This window comes from Giraffa tippelskirchi, chromosome 9 (genome assembly GCF_054371585.1).
Source record: "Giraffa tippelskirchi isolate mGirTip1 chromosome 9, T2T-mGirTip1v1.2.pri, whole genome shotgun sequence".
Taxonomy (NCBI): Eukaryota; Metazoa; Chordata; class Mammalia; order Artiodactyla; family Giraffidae; genus Giraffa; species Giraffa tippelskirchi.
Window position 1 is genome coordinate 140,187,378 of NC_137283.1, and position 25,147 is coordinate 140,212,524.

Below are 25,147 nucleotides of genomic sequence, written 5' to 3' on the forward strand. Positions count from 1 at the left end.
CACACGCACCTGCTTAGTCATGTCAGACTCTTTGTGACTCATGGACTGTAACCCACCAGGCTCCTCTGTCTGTAGAATTCTCCAGGCAAGAATAATGGAGGGGGTAGCCATTCCCTTTTTCAAGAGATCTTCCTGAGCCGTAGATTGAACCCATGTCTCTTGCATCTCCTGCATTGCCAGGTGGATTCTTAACCAATGTGCCACCTGGGAAGCCCACAGTCTTCCATGCTAGCCTAAAATCTTCAATATTATAAACCACATCGCATACTTCCTTAGATCCTCTGCTGTGCCTCACACAGTATAAAGGTTCAACTAGAGATCTCTTCAAGAAAATTAGAGATACCAAGGGAACATTTCATGCAAAGATGGGCTCGATAAAGGACAGAAATGGTGGGGACCTAACAGAAGCAGAAGATACTAAGAAGAGGTGGCAAGAATACACAGAAGAACTGTACAAAAAAGATCTTCACAACCCAGATAATCACGATGGTGTGATCACTCACCTAGAGCCAGACATCCTGGAGTGTGAAGTCAAGTGGGCCTCAGGAAGCATCACTACGACCAAAGCGAGTGGAGGTGATGGAATTCCAGGTGAGCTATTTCAAATCCTAAAAAATGATGCTGTGAAAGTGCTGCGCTCAATATGTCAGCAAATTTGGAAAACTCAGCAGTGGCCACAAGACTGGAAAAGGTCAGTTTTCATTCCAATCCCAAAGAAAGGCAATGCCAAAGAATGCTCAAACTACCTCACAATTGCACTCATCTCACACGCTAGTAAAGTAATGCTCAAAATTCTCCAAGCCAGGCTTCAGTAATACATGAACCGTGAATTTCCAGATGTTCAAGCTGGTTTTAGAAAAGGCAGAGGAACCAGAGATCAAATTGTCAATATCCGCTGGATCATCGAAAAAGCAAGAAAGTTCCAGAAAAACATCTATTTCTGCTTTATTGACTATGCCAAAGCCTTTGACTGTGTGGATCACAATAAACTGTGGAAAATTCTGAAAGAGATGGGAATACCAGACCACCTGACCTGCCTCTTGAGAAACCCGTATGCAGGTCAGGAAGCAACAGTTAGAACTGGACAAGGAACAACAGACTGGTTCCAAATAGGGAAAGAAGTACATCAAGGCTGTATATTGTCACCCTGTTTATTTAACTTATATGCAGAGTACATCATGAGAAATGCTGGGCTGGAGGAAGCACAGACTGCCAGGAGAAATATCAATAACCTCAGAAACACAGATGATACCACCCTTATGGCAGAAAGTGAAGGGGAACTAAAGAGCCTCTTGATGAAAGTGAAACACGAGAGTGAAAAGGTTGGCTTAAAGCTCAACATTCATAAAACTACGATCATGGCATCTGGTCCCATCACTTCATGGGAAATAGATGGGCAAACAGTGGAAACAGTGTCAGACTTTATTTTTCTGGGCTCCAAAATCACTGCAGATGGTGATTGCAGCCATGAAATTAAAAGACGCTTACTCCTTGGAAGGAGAGTTATGACCAACTTAGATAGCATATTAAAAAGCAGAGACATTATTTTGTCAACAAAGGTCCATCTAGTCAAGGCTACGGTTTTTCCAGTAGTCATGTATGCATGTGAGAGTTGGACTATAAAGAAAGCTGAGTGCCGAAGAATTGACGCTTTTGAACTGTGGTGTTGGAGAAGACTCTTGAGAGTCCCTTGGACTGCAAGAAGATCCAACCAGTCCATCCTAAAGGAGATCAGTCCTGGGTGTTCATTGGAAGGACTGATGTTGAAGCTGAAACTCCAATACTTTGGCCACCTCATGCAAAGAGCTGACTCATTTGAAAAGACCCTGATGCTGGGAAAGATTGAGGGCAGGAAAGAAGGGGATGACAGAGGATGAGATAGTTGGATGGCATCACCCACTCAATGGACATGGGTTTGGGTAGACTCCGGGAGTTGGTGATGGACAGGAAGGCCTGGCGTGCTGCAGTTCATGGAGTCGCAAAGAGTCGGACATGACTGAGTGACTGAACTGAACTGAGTGTTTTCAACAAAAGAATAGAGAGAGGAAAAAAAAAAAAGGAGTAAGGAGGATTAAGGAGGTATAGTCGCAATTACTATAGTCGCCAAAAAGGCAGGCTCTTGGAAGAACAATTCTAAGACCGTTCTCTTTTCTCAGTTCCTCATGTGACATGACTCCAGAGCAAAGCATTCCCATCCCACATTTATCTATTAAGTCACCAATATTAATATGTATGGAGCATCTGCTATCTGCCAAATGCTGTTGTAGGTACAGGAGATTCCACAGTGAGCCCCACAAACAGAAATTCCCGTCTTCAGAGAGCTTGTGCTCTAAGAAGACACAGACAACAAACAGTAAAAAGAGCCAACTACATAACAAGAAAGAATGTCTAAGTATTAAGAAAAAAATTAAGCAGAGAAGGGTATAGGGAGTGGTGTGGAAGCAGGCCTGCCTGAGTGAAGAAAGGGGGTCCCATCACCCTGAGAAAGAGCTGGAGGGACGTGTGACCTGGGCTGGGTGAAGAGAAAGGACACTAGGAGATGGTTAGACACGTAAAGGGCCTTGGAGGTTCCTGTAAGGACTTGCTTTTAACCATGAGGCTGGACGGTAGCCTCTGGAGACAGAATTCTAACAGAGAAGTGACTTGATCTCACCTGCATTTACCCCCTTTTTCCTGCCTACGTTCTTCTCCCAGGTACTACGACTTAGCTTAACAGTACTCAAATAGATGAATTCCAAATAAACCTGTATGAGGAAAAAGTAAATCACCTAGTGGTGCTAGTAAAAACACACTGAGGGGCTTTCCTGGTGGCTCAGTGGTAAAGAATCTGCCTGCCAGTGTAGGAGACACAGGTTCGATCCTTAACCGGGAAGATCCCACACACCATGGAGCAACTGAGCCCATGCACCACAACTATTGAGCCTGTGCTCTGGAGCCCAGGAACTGCAACTACGGAAGCCCACTCCACAACAAAAGAAGACACCGCAATGAAGAAAATCCTTGTTCACCGCAACTAAAAAGCCCGCACAGCAACAGAGGCCCAGCACAGCCAATAAATAAATAAATAAATAAATAAATAAAGTTATTTTTTTAAAAAAAGCAATCAGTATTTACCACTGATTTGTATAACTTGTCATAATTGATTTTTTTCATATTTATAATTCCATGAGATAAACGTGTGAGTGGAACTTTTCATGAATTTATTATAAAGATTTTGAAATACATTCCGAGAGAATGCTTTCAACTTAAATAGTCACTAATTCTGACTTCTTTAGATGAAAGATAGAAGGAAAAGGAGGAGATGGAGAGAGAAACTGACCGCAAAGTCAGAATAAAAGAGGATTTATCATTTATTCCCTAAGGAAATGAGGTGAAAAGATGAGTTGATGCTAAAAGGGAAAAAAAGTGAAGTTTGCTGAATGTTAGCTTATCTGAGTTAGAAGAAGAAGAAATGATAAAGGAAGTAATATTAAATGAGCACTCTTGTCCTTAAAAAACTAAAAATAGTGTTACCATATGGTCCAGCAATACCACTACTGGGCATATATCCAGAGAAAACTCTAACTGGGAAAGATATAGGCACCCCAATGTTCACAGCAGCACTATTTATAACAGCCAAGACATGGAAGCAACCTAAATGTCCATACACAGATGGATGGATAAAGAAGATGTGGTATATATACACAGTGGAATATTACTCAGGAAAAAAAGAATGAAATAATGCCATTTGCAGCAACATGGATGGACCTTAAATTTATCAACCTAAGTCAGAGAAAGACAAATATCATGTATCACTTATGATACAAATGAACTTATTTATAAAACCAGAAAGAGACTCATAGACATAGAAAACAAACTTATAGTTACCAAGGGGAAAGGTGGGGGGGAGAGATAAATTAGGAATTTGGAAATTATATGTATATATTACTATATACATAAAAGAGAAAAACAATAAAGACCTAGCGTATGCTCAATATTTTGTTATATATATGTGAGAAAAGAATCTGAAGTATATATATAATAAGAATGTACACAAATATAACTGAATCACTTTGCTATACAACCAAAAGTAAGACAAAATTGTAAACCAACTCTACTTCAATAAAAAATAACTTAAAAACATTTTTAAATGACACAAATTATTTTATTTACAAAACAGAAATAGAAACAAACTTATGGTTACCAAAGGGGATAACGGGGGTGGACACAAGAGATAAATTAGGAGTTTGGGATTAACAGATATACACTACTATACATAAAATATATATAAAAATATGTATAAAATAGGTAAACCACAAGGACCTACTGTTTAGCGAAGGGAACTATATTCAACATCTTGTAATAACCTACAATGGAAAAGAATCTGAAAAAATATAATTTAATTATAAAATATAATTTAATCACTTTTCTGTACACTTGAAACTAATATAATACTATAAATTTAACTGTACTTTAATTAAAAAAAAACAGAAACTAAAAAGCAAAAAACAAGCACGGTTGCATTAAAAGCCAGAAGGACTGGTTAAAAAAGGCTGTTTTGTCATTTTTCAGGTTGTATGGATAGTGGTGGTATATACAAGTATGAACTGCTAGGAAAGTGTCTAAACATTCAGGTCAAAAGCACAATGCTGGTATTCCACAACAGTACGGCATTTTATACATACCATACTTTAAAATCTGAATGTGGTTTCTTTCTAGCAGTATTAAATCTTTCATAATCCTCCTCCTATAATTCAAGGTCATTAACAACTGGGAGGACTCCAGTTCCAAAGTTAATTATAAATAATGGCCATGATGTACTGCTTCAGTGAGAATGTCCTGTGATGAACCACAGTCTAAACAACTTTTTTTTTCACATCACTGATTTTTAAAGCCATTACTCCTGACACTTAATAAATGCATTATTTTCTAAACTGAAAGCCCTTGGCCATCATTATTTGATTTGTGTGTAAAATATTTCTGTGCGAACTGAAGGAAAGCAGATATTATACCTGTCTTATGGATTATGAGACACAAATGTTTTACATTTCTGGAAGATCCAGGTTTCCAAACTTCTATCCCAGTTATTTATCCATCAGATTATCAGTGACAAGGCTGAAAGCCAGTTCTACTATATATCTTTGTCTGGTACCAGAGGACTGAGAACATGGAAGACTACAAACGTATATTTAGAAGAAAATCAATAATCAATTTCAGTCCAACAGCTGTATCAGGTCTTATACAGCTAAAGATTCTAGTTTGAGTTTTCATTTAACACGCAACATAGGAAAAATTTTACTGCACTCAAATATTATGCTCTGTGAACATTAGGGAAGTTATTTTTTTTACTGAAAATCAAACCAAAATGCATTTCAAAGTAGAAGGAATCTGCCTTCTAGTACATTAATTTATTGCGTCTGGCAATCCTGAAGAGGAAATCATACTGATATTGTAGTTATGATTCTGCCTTGCCAGTCATGTACACTGGATTTTCCAAAATTACATTTGGATTTTCCATAAATTCTCTTCTTCAAAGCAGTTAAGCCCCCTTCAAAGCAGCTAGCTGTACTTTAATTTATTGAAATTGTCTTCAAGAATCAACAAATTAGATCATAATTAAGGGACTATAAATGGTCAAAAGTTTTTAAGTTTCTCAATTACTTGCAGCATATCAAGTGAGCTGAAAAGCTATGTTAAATCTTAAAGACACCATGGATTTAATATAGATACTTTCAATGGATATTGTCCTAGATAATTTCACAGCAATTATAAATAATAGATTCTAAATAAATATGACTTTTTGCTTTACAATTACACTAATGATTCATTCTTTTCTTCCTTCTCCCCTTAAGAGTAATTGTCTACATATAGTTATACAGGAATACTTACAACGATATAAAAGTATATTATTATATATGAAGTATTAAATCCAAATTTATCTTCCAATAAATCCACATTTGAGTCTATAAGATGCCTTTTTTATCAATTATCATGTCAATGATACCTTGCATCCAAAGTACCATAAAATATAAAAGGAGAAAATATATGGCTTTAAGGATTAAGTCTCTCTAAAATTTCTAAAATCTCTCCTCTCTTCATGTCTTAATGGTGCATGGACATTATGCACCACTGGACATAATGCTCCAATGGACAAAATACTCCAGGTGCTAGAGTATAATTTATTAACTGTGGGTAAGAAAGAAATAGCCAATCAGAAAATATGCCAACAATCACCCACGTGTCAAGGAAAAGGAAGCTTCCTGGAAGGAGATGAATCAATTCATTCAAGTAACCTTCTACTAACAGCCAGGGAGATGAGTGGTGGTGGCCAAGATCTTAAACTCTGGCAGTGAACAGCTGTGTGTTCGAATCTTAGCTCACAATGAGCTAGTGAAACTGAAAGGGGTACAACTTTCAAGGTGTTTACAATTTGGTTGACTGATTAAACAAGTTCACATGACAATTTACAGAGCAAGTTGTGTCTGACTCTTTGTGGCCCCTTGGACTGTATAGTCCATGGAATTCTCTAGGCCAAAATACTAGAGTGGGTAGCCTTTCCCTTCTCCAGGGCATTTTCCCAACCCAGGGATCGAACCCAGGTCTCCTGTATTGCGGGCGGATTCTTTACCAGCTGAGCCACAAGGGAAGCCCTAGAATACTAGAGTGAGTAGCCTATCCCTTCTCCAGTTGATCTTCCCGATCTAGGAATCAAACCAGGGTCTCCTGCACTGCAGGTGGATTCTTTACCAACTGAACTATGAGGGAAGCCCTAAAGGTGCCTAAGCCACACACAATTTACTCATTGTAGGTGACCAGGAGTTCATTAAATGAATGAACCTTCAGTGCTTGAAAGGGCCCTGTGATAATGTGACAGATGGGCTGTCCCTAGCCCTCACCCAGGTGCATTTTATCTTTGGCCATACTTTTCATCTTAATTTATCCAAGGCATGTGACCTGCCTATCTGGTACACCAGAGATGTCATCAGTGTTTATTAAGTACAACTGACACGTACGGGTTAGGGCCAGCATAAACACAGAATTTAATGGGTAAGGGGCACCTATTGTATATATGTTCAGTAAATAAGAAGATGAGGGAAGAGCCGATTGAGAAGATGATGCTCATTGCTCTATTAGGGTTATCTAGCCAAGAAAATTTGGTCTCAGTAGAACTTTAGAGACACTGACCAAATCCAACATCACAATACTTATTCCATCACGGGCAACTCTTGTGATTTCTGGTCAGATAGAACAGATGTCACAGGAAAGCTCCCAGAGAGGTGGTTCTGGGAAGGAGTAAGGTGGAAAAGAGGGCTTCCCGTGTGATTCAGACAGTAAAGAATCTGCCTGCAATGCAGGAGACCTGGGTTCGATACCTGGGATGGGAAGATCCTCTGGAGAAGGGAATGGCTACCCACTCTGGTACTCTTGCCTGGAGAATTCCATGAACAGAAGAACCTGGCAGACTACAGTCCATGGGGTCACAGAGTCAGATATGACTGAGTGATGAATACTTTCACAAGGCAGAAGGGAGAGAGTGGAAAAGCTGCCTTTGAAGCGAATGGGTTCCACCAAGGGAGGGGGGAAATGACAACCAAACTTCTGAATCCATACACCTAATGCTTACTTTAGAACAATTCCAAATGACTTCTCATTTCAATCTGCTTAGTGTGTTTGGGGAGATAGAGTGGTCAGGACCCGGAAGGCGGAGTACCATGAGAACACTTACCATTAATTGTATCAGCTCAACAGTCACACAGGAAAAGAATTTGCTGACTAATACACTGAAAAGGCATTGAAAAGAGTCTCTTCCCTCCATATCCCGGGACCAGTATCTCCTTCAATGACTAATATTAAACACCATAGACAATGTCATTTATGCAAAAGGGTAAAAAGAGGTCATATTGGTTGATATTCTCCCTCTATAGTTAATTTCTATTAGAGTAGAATAAAACCCTCCCTAAACACTTAGGGCGGAGAAGGCAATGGCACCCCACTCCAGTCCTCTTGCCTGGAAAATCCCATGGACGGAGGAGCCTGGTGGGCTGCAGTCCGTGGGGTCGCTAAGAGTTGGACACGACTGAGCGACTTCACTTTCACTTTTCACTTTCATGCATTGGAGAAGGAAACGGCACCCCACTCCAGTGTTCTTGCCTGGAGAATCCCAGGGACGGCGGAGCCTGGTGGGCTGCCGTCTATGGGGTCGCACAGAGTCGGACACGACTGAAGCAACTTAGCAGCAGCAGCAGCAAACACTTAGGGATTAAATATTAAAAAATTCACACCACTGGATAAAACTGTTTGTTAGCTTTATTTTTCACTGCAAACCATGGAAAGAATTATTCCTCAAGTGTTATTTGCCATGGCAGAAAACTGGCTTTAACATTGCTTTTCTTCACATAGCCAAAATCATTTAAGGAGACTTGAAGAACTAAATCTTATTTAAATTAAGGTGAAAGCTTTCTCGTACCCATGATAAATGTGAGGGTGCTGTGGGTGTGCAAGTCCTAGTTGAGCGCCACCAGAGCACAACCAAATTGGAGGTGATCTCATTTCACTTTAGAATGAAAAAGCCCTATCACTGGCAGCCGTGGAGCATCACCAAGGTTACTCAATATCAAATAACTTGTAAAGAGTCTAAACCAACACCAGGGACTTCAGTTGTATGGGGAATGATAACAAACCTTATCCACAGTACCTTCAATGTAGCATTTTTATGCTGCACTGGGCAAAAATACAGCAGCCACTCAAGTTACTCAGTTTATCAGGAATTAAACTGGAATTGCTGAAACAGCAGACTGGCCATGGACACAAAAACAAAACAAAAAGCCTTTTGTTCAAACCATCCATGGTGCTTTGTTAAGACCTGGATCATTCAAGTGACTGTCTTTGCTATTCTATCTTTTGTGTGTTGCTTGCTATTAAAGGCGACAGGTCTCTTTACCCACTGAAAAAGCAAGGATTGTTCCTTTTTCCTTTGTTCTTGCAACTGACTTCCCTCACACAGGTTAACTACCTGTTCAGGGTTACCATATCCAGAGTTAGTATTATAAAAAAATTTGTGTGCCATTGAATCCAACAAGAGAAGTTAAACCATCCCTTTGTGTATCATTCTATTCTGTAAATTTTTTATTTTTGTCTTGCACTTCATTTTTCTCAATAGGGAATCTAATTCATGGTTTCATCATGTTGGGCAACTTTCCCTAAGGACAAAAATTCCAAAGGAAGTGCAATAAAATACTCAACATTACAAAAAAAAAAAAAGTCTTTAATAACATTACCATTTGGCTTTGAAAAGTCAACCTAATTACATTCACAAGCACTGAACAAGTCAGCTCCAAATGAAGTCATCCTTCTCACCAAGGAACTAGCCACACAGTGGGGGCCACACTTGTATCACGACTCTAATAAATAACACCAATGTTTTTTTGCTCCATCTCAAAACTGCTTTCTCCAGTTTTCTGTCTGGGAGTTTGAAGTCAAAACCTGACCTCCGCCTGTGCCCATTCACGGCCTTCTGACTACTCAGGGAATATGCTCCCACGCCCTCTTTACAATATGTGCAACCTTTCCTCCTCCTGTGGGCTCTTTTGGCTATAATCATGCTTTAACTGGCTCTAGTTTTTAAAACAAGTAATAGTACTACTTTTAGCCTGCCACCACCTCAAAATACTCTTTGCCTTGGCGACATCATTTATTTTATTTCTTAGAAAAAATTACTTATATTATTATTTTTCTGCTTATTAAAATAATTCTTATCTCAGGACACCTGGCTTCTTGGCTTCTGAAATCCACAGACCCCCTGGAAAGCACTCTTTTGACAGTCACCAGTGGCCACCTCCTGACCAATTCAGTAGCCTTTCTTCCGGCCCTGCCTGTCCCTGAGGACCACGACCACTGCCCCATCCTGACTTGCTCTCTTCCTCCCCAGTTACGCTTTTCCCAACTGCTCCTTGCCAAGCCCCTAAAATAAGAGCCTCCCAGGATCGACCTTCACCACTCCTCTCTCTGCATGCTCTCGTCTCCAATCTTCTCGCTCTCGCCTTCTCCCCAGTTGTTCCCTGGCTATGACTGATCTTCCTTGTGAGGTTGAGATGACTATTCCAGGACCTCCACCAACACAACAGTATTTATAGTACCAAGCATTGGGGTCACACAAATGACAAGAAAAGGTCCTGCTCCCAGGGGTCTTGCTGACAGGTGGGGGATAAACATGTGAACACAATTACTAGCAGTTGAACGGAGGGGTGTAAGGCTCTGTGGGCATGTGTGGAAAAGTGGGGAAGGGATGTCTGGGTCTGCCCTGAGGAGTCCAGGAAAGCTCTATGGGAACCCAGGCAGCCACTAGCTGACCCTCACAAGGGGAACAGGAGTTGGCCAGGTGTAGCGGTTGTGGTTCAGAAGGGAGAGGAAGTGTTTTGAGACATGTGTGGATAGATAGAAAGGGCAACACAAGCCAGCATTCCAACGGAAGGACTTGATCCTTATGTGTGCAGGCACAAAGTGAAGACTCTGGGAGGAGGAATACAGCAGCACAGGGGAGAAAGGGTCATCTGGTAGGTGAGGCTGGACAAATGGGGGAAGATCAGGAAGGTTCTCAGATGCTACAGAGGTTATACTTTATCCTGGCAATGGTGGGAAGCTGGTAAAGAATTTTTAATGAGAGGCATGATCGGATTTGTGTTTTAAAGACAACACCCAGGGACATGGGTGTGGCTCAATGATATCACCATCATCAACCTTGTCAGCGAGTTATTCATACACTTATCTCTGACTGGGTGTAAACTAGGAAAGCAGCCATGTCGATTCATTTCTGACTCTGCTGCAGCTTCCAGCCCAGCACCTCATTTGCTGGATGCACTTAGCAGTTTTTGTGTCAACACAAACTTAGATTCTAGACAACTCAGGACTTGCATTCAGCTGTAAATTCTACTTTTGTGTCAATAAACTGCATACATATCACCCTTAAGTAGTTGAGTACAGAGAGGCCAATCAGAATGTTGGAGCTTAGAAGGGAACTTGGAGATAAATAAAGTTCTTTTCCGGAGGGAGAAGCCAAGTACAAAAATAGGATATGATTTTCCAACATCTTACAGGCTACAGGCAGCACTAGAATCACAATTCTGGCTGCCTATCTCATTTTTTGGAATAGGTAATAACAGGAGAAGATGGCAATGCTACTGTGGGTGAGAAACCTGACTTGGAGTTCTTGGCAGAGTTATCTATAAACTGTAAAGTAGCTATCAATTAATCCCTTAACTTCAATAAATCCTGGCTTATCATATACAAAATAAAGTGAAAGTCGCTCAGTCATGTCCAACTCCGTGACCTCATGGACTATACAGTCCATGGAATTCTCCAGGCAAGAATACTGGAGTGGGTAGCCTTTCCCTTTTCCAGGGGATCTTCCCAACCCAGGGATAGAACCCAGGTTTCCCACATTGCAGGTGGATTCTTCAGCAGCTGAGCCACAAGGGAAGCCCAAGAATACTGGAGTGGGTAGCCTATCCCTTCTCCAGTGGATCTTCCCAACCCAGGAATGGAACCAGGGTGTCCTGCATTGCCGGCGGATTCTTTACCAACTGAGCTATCAGGGAAACCCCTAAAAGAAATGGATTCAAATGCAGAGGGGATTGATTAACCAGAAGACCAGGGAGGGGCCTTCTGCTCTAGCATCCTGGCTATCTTTCAGAGACTGATGGGGAGTGGAGGAAAAGGCATCTTGCTCATGTGGATGAAGTTAATGTGTCTGTGATCGTCACTGTCATCTGATGACATCTGTCCCTTGTTCCCTGCCTCCCTCCCTCCTCCCTAGTGTCTATCTCTGAAGCATAATGGCTGGGAGGGAGAGCATCAGCTAAATCATGACAGCATCTGGGAAAGAGGACTGAAAGTTCTATCTGTATCTCACTGCACTTATATTAAAAGACACTCCTCCTCCACAAACACTTTCTGCTTCCACATTGAGGGACAGGTACTTTGAGATACTAAACTTAAATAAGTTGGTTTTATTCCCATAAAAATAGGTATTGGGATCTTTATTTTACAGATAAAAAGCAAGTTCAAAATCTTAAAAAGAGACACACTCAAAATAAAACTCAAATAATACATTCCTAGTATCCAACAGAGGCAGGACGTGAACCTAAACGTCACCCATGTACTTTTCATGAAACCTGGCCTTTTTCTATTAGAAAGCAAGAACAACAGGAGGTTTCTGGCAGTCAGATCATACTCTATTTTTTGACCAAAGTAATAGTACCATGGGCTTCCTTAGTGGCTCAGATGGTAAAGAATCTGCCTGCAATGCAGGAGACCCAGGTCCAATCCCTGGGTCAGGAAGATCCCTGGAGAAAGAAATGGCAACCCACTCCAGCATTCTTGCCTGGAGAATTCCATGGACAGAAGAGGCTGGCAGGCTACAGTCCATGGGTCACAAAGAATCAGACATGACTGAGTGACTTTCACTTCACTTCACATTCACAAGGGTTAGACAGGTATCTTCCAGAAAGTCCTGTGAAGAACGCCACAGGATCCCCAAGAAAAGACTCTACAGTCAAAACCGCAGGGCACCTGGGATATCCCAGGGACCCATGTGCCCAACACACACAGATGTCACCATCAAGCCCCCTCATCAAATCCAGAGAGGCCCCACAGCCTTTCCCAGAACAGACTCACTTGTCCAAGTCTACATGGAACTAGTTGATGTCTTCCTGACAATGGAAGGCTATGCAGTGACCTTCAGATAAAGTCTGTGTGTCAGGAACTGTCAGAGAAACCTGGCTGGAACAACTTAGAAACTTCGTCTATAATTTTGAAAAAGGTATACCACTCTTTAATGTCAAACAGGTTGGTCTGTACACACACACACACACATTCTATTGCTTTAAATCACTTGGTACAAGTAGTCATTTCTTCACAATGTATATCCTCAATTCCTATGTCTCCAGATATAATAAATATAACCTTCTGACTCTGAATTAACACAAGCCAGATCCAACATTCCTCCCTGTGCTCACACTTCTAATTCTGGAGCCACAGAGCGTGCTGACCTGCTAATGTGTGTTTTTTCAGGAAAGAGAGCTGTGACTAGACATTTCTGATGTCAACAACAAAAGCTCTGTGAACTAATTCAGGCAGGAGTTACACAGATGCAGTAACTAAACTGCCTACTAAACACACTGTGAGAAAGTATGTTTACCCCTCTCAAAGTTGAGCTTTTGGGGGATGAGGGCTTGAAATAACATGTTTTCATTACAATCTTTAATAATCTTATAATTGTCGAACGAAGCCCACAGTTTATAAAGAAAGAAAATCTAAACTTTCATTGAGTCCAAGCAAGCCTACCCCATCCCTCAATTCCCCCTTTCCCACTGAATTGTGCCCCTTTCAATAAAAGCTAAAACTATTCAGTTAAATATTTAGTTAGATAGAGGTTATTCATTATTACAGCTAACTCTGATGAAGTTCATGAAGGGTTTAAACAACCATGGAGATTGAAAGAGTATAATTCTTCTGGAAATTTAGTAAAATTTACTATTCAGCAAAATCCACTATTCGTTACTAGCCAGATGTCCTATTGGGTCTAATATCAAAATACTCTTTTTAAATCTTGGTATATTTTTGTGTTATTGTTAGCAATAAATCATTACCTAAGTCTCCAGTAACTAAATACATCAATTAAAATAAAATCATTTGATCCAAGAGCATGGCCACTAAATTCTATCAAATTCTCCAGAGACTAGTCCCCAAGAACAAATACAAGAGATCTCTGCATTAGTTGGGCCAGAATGGAAGCTACCTTCTCTAGGCACTTCACATGCCATTTGTAACCATAAAAGCCCATCCTCTCTTCAATGGGGGAATGGGAGAGTGGAGTCTCCCAAGGCTTTTCTGGCAGACAGAACTCTCCTCTACGTACCCAGTGTACTTCATACACGTCTCCAGCACTCTACTGTTTGTTTATTTCAGTCTTGACACCAGACAGCAAGCAGCTCAGCTCTTTAAAGCTGGGGACCCATGACCTTTTTCTCCACTCATTTAAAAACTCTTGGCACAGTACAAAATTGATCCTTAAAACACATATTATGTAGTATCTACATCTACCTTTAGGTACTAATGCAAGCTTAGCTTTTTCATAAAAACATTTTTGGTAAACCTGTGGTCTACTGACCAGCAAGCATTTCTGCATTACTTTAATATAAACCAATATTTACAACACTTACTTATTAATTTCTTGTTGTTTAGTTGTTTAGTCATGTCCGACTCTGTGATCCCATGAACAGCTTCCTCTGTCCATGGGATTCTCCAGGCAAAAATACTGGAGTTGGTTGCCATTTCCTTCTCCAGAGGATCTTCCTGACCCAGGGATCAAGTCTGCATCTCCTGCTTGGCAGGTGGATTCTTTACCACTAAGCCACCAGGGAAGCCCTCAAAGGATAGTATTCTCCTTCCTTAAAACTGTGAACAAGGTCACAGGAAGAATAGAAGGAGGAACAAAATAGATTACTCATTGTGAATACTGACTTACCTTTCTATATTTTTAATCAAAGAATGCTGAGGTTAAGTTATCTTAGACTAATAATCTTATATAACATCATACTTTAATAGTATCATATATTTAGGGGCTGAATTTTTTCTTTTTAATCTTCACTGATAATGATATAACAAATACTTTGCATTCATGTTGTGTTTATTACTGGTTGCTAACATGATGTCAAGGAAGTGGTATGTGAAGGTACATGGGATTAAAAGTAAATAGATGAGAAACAAAAGCACTCAGATATTCTTTCTTGTTTCATCTCTCTCAACCACTATTCTTCAAGTTATCAATTATCTAAAATCCCTCAAGGCTCATTTAAATCCAGACTTTAAAAGTTGAGCTCTAAGAATTTTCCAAACTTATAAATTTTATTAATAGTAGATCCCTTTGATGAACCATTTTAGGGCACTTAAGCAATCACTGAAGCATTTACCTTTTCAAAATAAAATCTAAGTGTAGGCAAAATTTGGGCGATGATATTTCATAGGTATCTACTGAACAATTCAAAAGAAAATAAAAGTCAGAAAAATCTATATATAGATGTACAGTGTCCTAAGGGCAGAAAAGAGAAGCTCTGTTTAGGTACTTGAAAATACATGAAAGAGGTCATGAAGCACAATTTCCTGGAGAGTGATCAAAAAACCACTGGGCCTGAATATTCAAACTCACACATACCTTCCTGAAGGTATTTTCTACAAGCCAGACCAGGCAGGGCTTGGCCTTCAGAGCAACAAGAGAAATGTTAACAATGGCACTGCCTCCGGGGTTTGTCCTGGGAACTGTGCCATTTAATATTCTTATTAATTCTTCGGTGGACGAACGTGAACTCTAGGTAGAGAAGCACTTTGTCCAAAGTTACTAAAGACAAATCACTAGGAACTGAAGGAATCGAGAAGAAATTCTGGTTGGAGTTAGGCACATCATGAAGGCAACACAGCCAAAGTACATCTCCAAGGCCACACAGAAGAGCCCAACTCACATGATTCTTTTCATCTAAGCTTGTAGTCACTAAATATGTAGGTTGTGTGCTGAGTTGCTTTAGTGGTGTCCGATTCTTTGTGACACTATGGACTGTAGGCCGCCAGGCTCCTCTGTCCATGGGATTCTCTAGGCAAGAATATTGGGAGTGGGTTGCCATGCCCTCCTCCAGGAGATCTTCCTGACCTGGGGATCGAACCCGCATCACTTGCATTTCCTGCAGGCAGGTTCTTTACCACTAGTGCCATTTGAGAAGCCCATATAAGGGGTTACTCAGGCTAAATGAAAAATGGAGCCCAGTAATGCCCTCCTTTCTAGACAGTGCAGTGCCAACACTGTAAGATACATGATAAAATACATAAGATACATATGAGATAATCAAAGCATTATACAAGATAAAAAGAAGGAAAAACAGGGCTATGATTAGAAATGTTTGTACAGTTCTGTTCAGACTATCAAATCTATTGTGACTCTATTGACAGCTATTCTTTCTCTAAGCAGAGATGATCTGCTTTCTTTAACTGCAATACAGCAATTTTTGGCACCTCTTTTGTCGATAAATTTATCGACAGCTGAGATCCTGCTGGTGTACTCTGCATTTTGCTAGAATAATAGATTTCCAACAAATGGTTGTTAAAGGCAGCAGTTAAGAATGTGGGCTTTATAGCCTGAGATGGTCCACGTTTAAATTCTGGATCTATCACTAAGTCTGAGATCTCAAGCACATTTCTAAACTTTGTGTCTCCATGTTTTCATCTGTAAAACTTGGCACATAATGGTCTGTAGTAGGATTAGTGTGAGGATTAAATGAGATACAATGTACAATAGTTTAGAACAGTACTTCATATATAGTTGAGTGTTAACTGTTAGCTAATAATCAGAGCACATTAATAAATGAATTAGTTAACAATTGATACACAAGTGAAAACTATCATGAAAATTAGAGGGATCCTCAAGCTGGGGTTTCCTTCAATCAGTAACAGTATTTCTCCAGATGTAAGTCTTTCACAATTAGATAAAATACAGGATACGTCCAGTTAAATTAAATTGCACATAAGCAACAAGTACTTTTTTTAGTATAATTAGACCCCAAACAGCACATGGTAGGAGAAAACTGGTAGAAACAGCATCTAGGAGAAAAAGAATGTTGGTTTTTTGTTTTAAGGGAAAGTCTCTAAATCTGAATCGATACTTTCGAACTATGGTGTTGGAGAAGACTCCTGAGCATCCCTCAGACTGCATGGAGGTCAAACCACTCAATCCTAAAGGAAATCAACCCTCACTATTCATTGGAAGGACTGATGCTGAAGTTCCAATATTTCGGCCACCTGATGCGAAGAGCTGACTCACTGGAAAAGACCCTGACACTGGGAAAGACTGAAGGCAAAAGGAGAAGGGGGCAACAGAGGATGAGATGGTCAGATAGCATAACCAATTCAATGGACATGAATTTGAGCAAACTATGGGAGACAGTGAAGGACAGAGGAGCCTGGCATGCTACATACAGTATGTGGGGTCACGAAGACTTCAACATGACTTAGTGGCTGAAAAACTCTGAATCTTAAAAATCACTTCTTCTTTAAAAATTACTTCTTCTTCCCTTCTTTATCACTTTGAGAATGTCCTCTTTGCCATGTATACACTTTTACCAACATCAACAAGTTGAGGTTAAAATGAGAATTTTAAACTAGATACAAGTGTCTACTCTTCTTGGATTTCCTACCAGCCACAGTGCACTCTGCCCACCTGGACTAGAACGAGTACTGCTGGGGTCAGCCCAAATTTTGGTAAATCAAACCACTCTGCACGCCCTCAAGTATGTATTTAGGTGTCCTTTCCACCCAACTTGAATTAACTGAACAGATCATTACAAAGTACTAACTTTAACAATTTGCTCTGAATATTTAAACTATGGTCTTAAAAAAGCAGTGGCAAAATTTCCAATATCGGCAGGGGTTTATTTGAGTACTGGTGGTTTAAACATGCTAAGTGCTGCACTCAATATGTCAGCAAATCTGGAAAACTCAGCAGTGGCCACAGGACTGGAAAAGGTCAGTCTTCATTCCAATACCAAAGAAAGGCAATGCCAAAGAATGCTCAAACTACCGCACAATTGCACTCATCTCACATGATAGTAAAGTAATGCTCAAAATTCTCCAAGCCAGCCTTCAGCAATACGTGAACCGTGAACTTCCAGATGTTCAAGCTGGTTTTAGAAAAGGCAGAGGAACCAGAGATCAAATTGCCAACATCCGCTGGATCATTGAAAAAGCAAGAGAGTTCCAGAAAAACATCTATTTCTGCCTTATTGACTATGCCAAAGCCTTTGACTGTGTGGATCACAATAAACTGTGGAAAATTCTGAAAGAGATGGGAATACCAGACCATCTGATCTGTCTCTTGAGAAACCTGTATGCAGGTCAGGAAGCAACAGTTAGAACTGGACATGGAACAACAGACTGGTTCCAATTAGGAAAAGGAGTACGTCAAGGCTGTATATTGTCACCCTGTTTATTTAACTTATATGCAGAGTACATCATGAGAAATGCTGGGCTGGAGGAAGCACAAGCTGGAATCAAGATTGCCAGGAGAAATATCAATAACCTCAGATATGCGGATGACACCACCCTTATGGCAGAAAGTGAAGAAGAACTAAAGAATCTCTTGATGAAAGTGAAAGAGGAGAATGAAAAAGTTGGCTTAAAGCTCAACATTCAGAAAACTAAGATCACGGCACCTAGGCCCATCACTTCATGGCAAATAGATGGAGAAACAGTGGAAACAGTGGCTGATTTTATTTTTCTGGGCTCCAAAATCACTGCAGATGGTGACTGCAGCCATGAAATTAAAAGGCACTTACTCCTTGGAAGGAAAGTTATGACCAACCTAGACAGCATATTAAAAAGCAGAGACATTACTTTGTCAACAAAGGTCTGTCTAGTCAAGGCTATGGTTTTTCCAGTGGTCATGTATGGATGTGAGAGTTGGACTATAAAGAAAGCTGAGCACTTTCTTAAGAAGAATTGATGCTTTTGAACTATGGTGTTGGAGAAGACTCTTGAGAGTCCCTTGGACTGCAAGGAGATCCAACCAGTCCATCCTAAAGGAGATCAGTCCTGGGTGTTCATTGGAAGGACTGATGTTGAACCTGAAACGCCAATATTTTGGCCACCTCATGCGAAGGGCTGACTCATTTGAAAAGACCCTGAAGCTGGGAAAGATTGAGGGCAGGAAGAGAAGGGGATGACAGAGGATGAGATGGTTGGATGGCATCACCGACTCAATGGACATGAGTCTGGGTAAACTCTGGGAGTTGGTGATGGACAGGGAGGCCTGGCCTGCTGCAGTTCATGGGGTTGCAAAGAGTCGGACACGACTGAGCGACTGAACTGAACTGAACTGAAATGGTTCTAACCCATAGAAGCCTCCTTGAGGATACATTTGCCTATCTGTAAATAGGCAGCTTTCTATAGACACCAGAACATACTCAGCATGTATTAGGTTGTATTTATGATAACTTATAAAGACACAGCATACTATAAGTTCATTATAAATAGCAACCGAATCTATGTTTTCATTTCTAACAGCCAAGAATGCAAGAACATCAAGCTTGGAGGGTTTCATCTTACCCCTCAGTACTGATTTGAGGTTGAGCTTGGCTTGGCGGTGCAGGTCCTCTACGCAGGGGGGTCTTGTGGTGGGGAGGAACACATTCTCCTGCTGGTGCCATGGAGCAGTGTAGTGGACTGTCCATCGACTCTCCTCATCTAGGTTGGAAACAGCTGTAGAAACAGAGAGAGAATATATTCAAGTGTTAAATTTACTGCGTTACATAAAGACGGGTTCTGGGTACCTAACACACTCATAGGTAAGACCAGCAAGGGAGAAATGGAACAAATGCTGAATAAGATTCAATCTTAGACCCCAGGGGTCCTTTCCACTGTGCTTTGTGTTTGTTCAGTTAATTGCTTCCCAGCTTTTTAGGCCCTCCTTTTACTCCAAAGTTAGAAAATAATTAACAAAATCAATAAAGACCTCCTGCTTCACTCCATCATGACAAATATCTATTAGTCAACTATACTATGTCATTACACTAGTAAATGTTAGATCACAAGACATCAAACAACTTTTCTACTAAGAACCTGGCACCAATTCTTTCCTCTCTAAAGCATTATTTTAAATCACCACTGTTATAAACTCACTTAAATTTTTAAAAACTAAGCATAAACATTCAATGTAATACATTTAAATAGCATAGTTCAATTAGAAATCCATTTGTGCTGAAAAATTTTCTCTGCATTTCCTGCTTTCATGGAATATGCTCATATTCAAATGTTTTTAGAAACTCCAATGCAATTGATTTTTCCCAGTATAACCCAATTCAATTGAATTTTTCCAACACAAAAGAGGCTGAGGACATCAGAGGAAGAAATGGTAGGTTAAATCTCTATGATAATTTTCCTTTTACATTTTAGGGCTTAGGATTGCTTTGTCTATTTGATTTTTCCTGACAACACAACCCAAGAGGGGCTACCAATGGATCGAAACATGAAACTGACAACACCATACAAATTCAACAGCGATTTTTTAAAATACTTTTTATATAGCCATTGCTGTAAGCCAGCGTTGGAGAGACTAGAGAAGTTTGAGAAGGACTCTGTGTTGAGGTGTTTACTGGGGGTGACAAGTCTAACACCTGTAAAACCAGAAGATACGACAGGGGGAATCTTCCCCTAACTCTGACCTATGCCACAGAGGACACACTGGGCATACGCGTTTCTACAACATAATATGTCCCTTGAAATGAGACCATAAAGTAGATTCACAAAATAAAATGAACAGGCATACATGAACTATTGAACCTTTCTATATGAACATGTTTAAAATTAACTCAATGTACCTAACAGCACGGCTATTACCACCATTCTACAGATCAAATGAGCTAATATATGTAAAGTTACAGCTTATGAAATAACTCATGAAAAGAATGGTAGTGGCAAGATTAGTGCAATGACTTGAAGGAAGTTCCTGACTTTTAGAACCATCGATGAAGAGGAACTTGGCCTTTCTCAGTGCCCCTGGGAACATGAGTCACCCCACAGACTAGGGTGAGGTCAGCACTCACCCCATATACCATCTTCTTCACAGGTACTGAATTCCACAAGCCAGACTTTAAATAATTAACTTTCTAAATAATCCCACTCTCTCCAGTGATAACATAAATTAGGACTACGTATGTAATATGTATCATGATGAACACAATTAACACTGTTGGGTTATATATAAAAGTTGCTAAGAGAGGATGAGATGGTTAGTTAGCATCACCGACTCAATGGATAAGAATTCGAACAAACTCCAGGAGATAGTGAAGGACAGAGGAGCCTGGTGTGCTGCAGTCCATGAGGTCACAAAGAGTCGGACATGACTTAGCAACTGAACAACAACAAGACAGTATATCCTAAGAATTCTCACCACAAAGAAAACATTTTTTCTTTTTCTTTTGTATCTAAATGAGACTTTGAATGTTCACTACACTTACTGTGAGAATCATTTCATGATGTCTGTAAGTCAAATCATTATGCTATACACCATAAATGGATACAGTGCTGTATGTCAATTATACATCAATAAAACTGGACAAGTTTTTAAAAAAATCATCCCACTTTCTCTACAAATTGCCAGATGGAAAAATAAACATTGAGAACTAGACATCAAGTTAAAAACAGAAACGTCCCGTGTGCTTTCTGCTTTTAATGTTTACTAAAAGCTGCATGTAAATTAGGCACTTGGCATTTCACATAACCTCTGTGGAACAAATGTTTTGCATGGTGCATAGAACTATCAATCGTAACCCATAAAAGCCAAAGAGCCCTGACTTAGTTCTTAGTTATGATCTGAGAATCTTCCACAGGGTGGTACTCGCCGTATGTCCTCCAAAGAGTAGCCAGTTAATTATAAGGTTTTGTGCTGATGCCCATTTATTTCGAAGACTAAATTATCATACTTCGTAGCTGGAAAATAATGAAAATGGAAACTCTTCCTATTCACCAATTACATCAAATCCAAGTGATAGTGTCCGTGTAATTGCACATTCAGCCCCACCATATAACTACCAACTGGCTCCTAAGAAAGAACAGTTGTCTCTCCCTGGTGTATCGTACTCTTGCCAGGGTAGATTTTAATCAGTCCATCCAAAGACAATCTTTGATGAGGAGAGCTGTAGAAATGAACCCCAAGAGCTGTTCATTTGCTTTCTCCAATTTCTCTTACCAATGCTCCTACCTACATTTATCCAGTTTAAACCCATGGCCCCAAAACTAAAATAAAATAAACCAACAACTACGTAAAAACAAAACCATGTATAAATAAAAGTTATACTGTCCAAAGAATGATGAAGCACCTGGATTTAAAGAAATTGAAACCAACTGTAAGTACATAATGAAGCCACACCACAAAAGTTGTGTACTTTACAATGACTGATCAGTCTAGACAGAGGCTGTCCTTGAGCTCTTAAATACCTAACAGAGTACAGGAGAGTTTTAGAGGATCGTCCCCACCAAAAATATGTGATGCATCACACAGAGGCTCCTCATATTTAGCCAAAGAATCAAAGCACCATACACTGTACATCAAGGCAGACATAAAGTAAATACAAGGGCTTTTTTCCCCTTCTTCAAAGGATTATTATTTTTTTTTTTTTAGAAGCCCAATAGAAGTGAATTCACCTAAAATCCCAACCATAAACAAGTTAAGTCATGCTTTTTTAAAAAAAATCACATAATTCTGCCCTAGAGTTACAAAAGTCTGAGGTATTTGAACTTGGTATAGAAAGGAGTTAAACACACACCAATTATGCTGTTTTACGCTCTTAATTCCATCACTCAAAAGGATGAAGTCTTACATAACACACACACATATACTTACATATAGTGCAGAGAAAAGAAACTACTTACTTTTCTTCTTAAAAAGCTTAATCAAAGACTTGATCTTTGTATTAATGAAGACCACCATTTCCAGGACATCTACAAAGGATTTAGAAATTTGAGTCCCATTAAAAGCTCAGTCCAGCAAGCAGGTGGCAGTCGGCATCCTTCTGCTCCAGATTCTAACTTTTTCCCTCTGGTCTCGAATCCTCAGACATCTGTCTGGGCTGATGTAACTTTGAGGTTGAACTTATTGTCAGGCAGTTACAAACCATTAACAGTCCTTGAACCTGAAAAGCTCCCACTGAAACCTAATCTTTAAGTCTGAGAGTCAGCAGTGACAACGTGTACAGAAAGAAAGAGAAAGCCAATCGCAGTTCTTATTTGAATGAGAGCCACATCTGTCTTTCTGCCTTGGTGCTCAATGATTCAGTTTTCTCTCCAGCGGATCTTAAGTGCCTCCTCTCTGGAGTCCACAAAAACAGTAGAGATTTTGCTTTATGGCAGTCAAGGTGAAGCAAAGGGGTTCCCCACTTTCACTGGGCCACTAAGAACATCCAGATCTTTTTACTGGAGCCGACAAGTCTTAGAGCAAGTCTGTTGATTCTTTGACTCCCTAGTTAAGTCAGGCATTTGAACTGATTTAGGGGGGAAAAAGAGCCAAACTATTGTTTCCCCAACCACGCCCCCAGGCTCTGCCTCCCACACCAAAGGAAGGTTTGCAAGCAGTAAAACTTTACAATACAATCTCCAGGGAGCTGTAAATGATGACTTGGTTGTATTTTAGTTGCAAATTAGTACACCCAGTCTTCTCACCCAGTTTTTTTTTTTTTTCCTTGCCAGTGCCGGAGAAAAGCATTGTCATTGTTCCAAAGGGTGATCTTGTTTGCATCTAGCTGCCACAACTCTCTCACCACCCCCATCCCCCAAACCCTTAACTTTTCCCACTCCAAAGGAGAAAACTGATGATAAAGTAGCCTAATCATTTAAATCTGTATTTTAAATTTAAAAACCTAGCCTAAGCGCCAGGTTTTTAAAATTCCACACCAAACACATCCCCAATAGGAGAGAAGAGGAATAATTTCTAACAAAAATTATCTGAGTTTTTCTCTTCAATGTGAATGTACTGTACTAAGTTGCAGTTCGTTTCTCATGTGCAATTGGCCACAGAGAACTGGGTAAATATAAACAGAGAAGAATCAGAAATGTGGTACAAGCAGGCACTAGAAAAATACACTTCGCGGTAAAGAGACAGGAACAAAAAGGAAAAGAATACAAATCAAAAAATATTATGAAAGGGGACAAAGGAAAAGAATGTGCCTCACAGCTCTCCCCAACTTCACTTCATGGCAAAACAGTTTTTGAAACACGTTAGACAACCTCTCATTTCATAGCTTTGGGCCAGACTTACAACTGAATGGAAAAATGTAATAACCCACTAATTCAAAACATTTAGTTTATAACAAAAGCTTTTAGTCAAAGAATAAAATGTATATAAGGGGCTCCCTCTAGGGAAAACTTTGGAATGATTCCTCCTCAAATTATCCCCCCAACACATACACAATCTTATTTTTTAAACAACAAAATTGAAGCAAACAAAACCCAAAACACACATATTATCCTACCATCATACATATTATCATGGATTTCCAACTTGTGTTCTTTCACCTTATGCACTGCTTTATTTAAAAGTAATTACATGGCCAGATGGCAAATGAGAAAAGACTGAGAGTGTAAGTTAAATTATATAATTGCTTGAAAAGTGTGCAAAGTTCCCCTTAGGATAACACATTTATAAGCAAGAGCTGCCTCTTAGCTCACTATACTCAAAACAGGCAGTAGTCAGTTTTAACCAGAAGCACTCCTACCCACAGTCCACGAATTTCTGAGGTTGAACATTGCCATCTGGACTTGCAACTAGAAACAGCACATGGCCTTTCACGTTCGCAACGGTGGCATTGGAACATTGATTTACTCATTCAAAGACAAATACTGAGCACGTACTAAATGCCATTCATTTGAGATCCCTCTTGGAGCTTACATTACTTGACCATAAACCACAATTATATGGTATGTTAGAACATGGTAAGTGGAACGCACAAAAGAAAAAGTTGCACAGGATAAAAGGGGCTTGAGAGGAGGAGGGTGGTGGCCAGGTTGTAGTATTAAATAGAGTCAGGGTAGAGCTCATTGGAAAGGTGAGACTTGAGTAAAAACTTGAAGGAGGCAACAGCAATAGAACAAGAATCTGTACAGTGAATCCAACTGGCTCTCATTTTAAAGAGGGAGGAAGTAAGTTTATTGGGTAGCGAAACATTTTTAACCCACCAGGACTAGTCAGAGAAGTGCTCTAAGAAATGAACTTTGGTAAGAGTCACACATGGAGTTATCTCCTTTCTCATTAATAAAACCTGATATCAAGTGACCACAGTCGTGTAAAGATAATGCCACTATCTGGTTACACAGCGACCAGTGGCAAGTCTAGGGGTTAAAAAACAGGCTTCCACCCCAGCATCTCATGTGGCACCAGTGGCAACGAACCCACCTGCCAATGCAGGAGACATAGGAGACCTGGGTTCGATCCCTGGATTGGGAGGATCCCCTGGCGAAGGAAATAGCAACCCACTTTGGTATTCTTGCCTGGAGAATCCCATGGACAGAAAAGCCGTTGGGCCATAGTCCATAGGGTTACAAAGAGTCAGACACGACTGAAGCAACTTAGCATGCTCCC

At 40.1% G+C, this 25,147-nt stretch overlaps 1 protein-coding gene across 12 annotated transcripts in view; it reads right to left on the reverse strand.

The window, feature by feature from the left end:
* Nucleotides 1-25,147, reverse strand: part of NHSL1 (NHS like 1) — a 400,302-nt gene that overhangs the window by 43,864 nt on the left and 331,291 nt on the right. For 5 of the 12 annotated variants that reach the window (XM_081528899.1, XM_081528896.1, XM_081528897.1 and 2 more), the window contains one exon: nt 19,123-19,275. In XM_081528899.1, coding sequence (XP_081385025.1) covers nt 19,123-19,275 — 153 coding nt within the window. Of the gene's footprint in view, nt 1-6,217; nt 6,328-14,198; nt 17,139-19,122; nt 19,276-20,618; nt 20,903-22,446; nt 23,140-25,147 lie in introns of those variants that run through there. The other 7 variants (XM_081528898.1, XM_081528902.1, XM_081528909.1 and 4 more) reach the window with 7 other exon arrangements.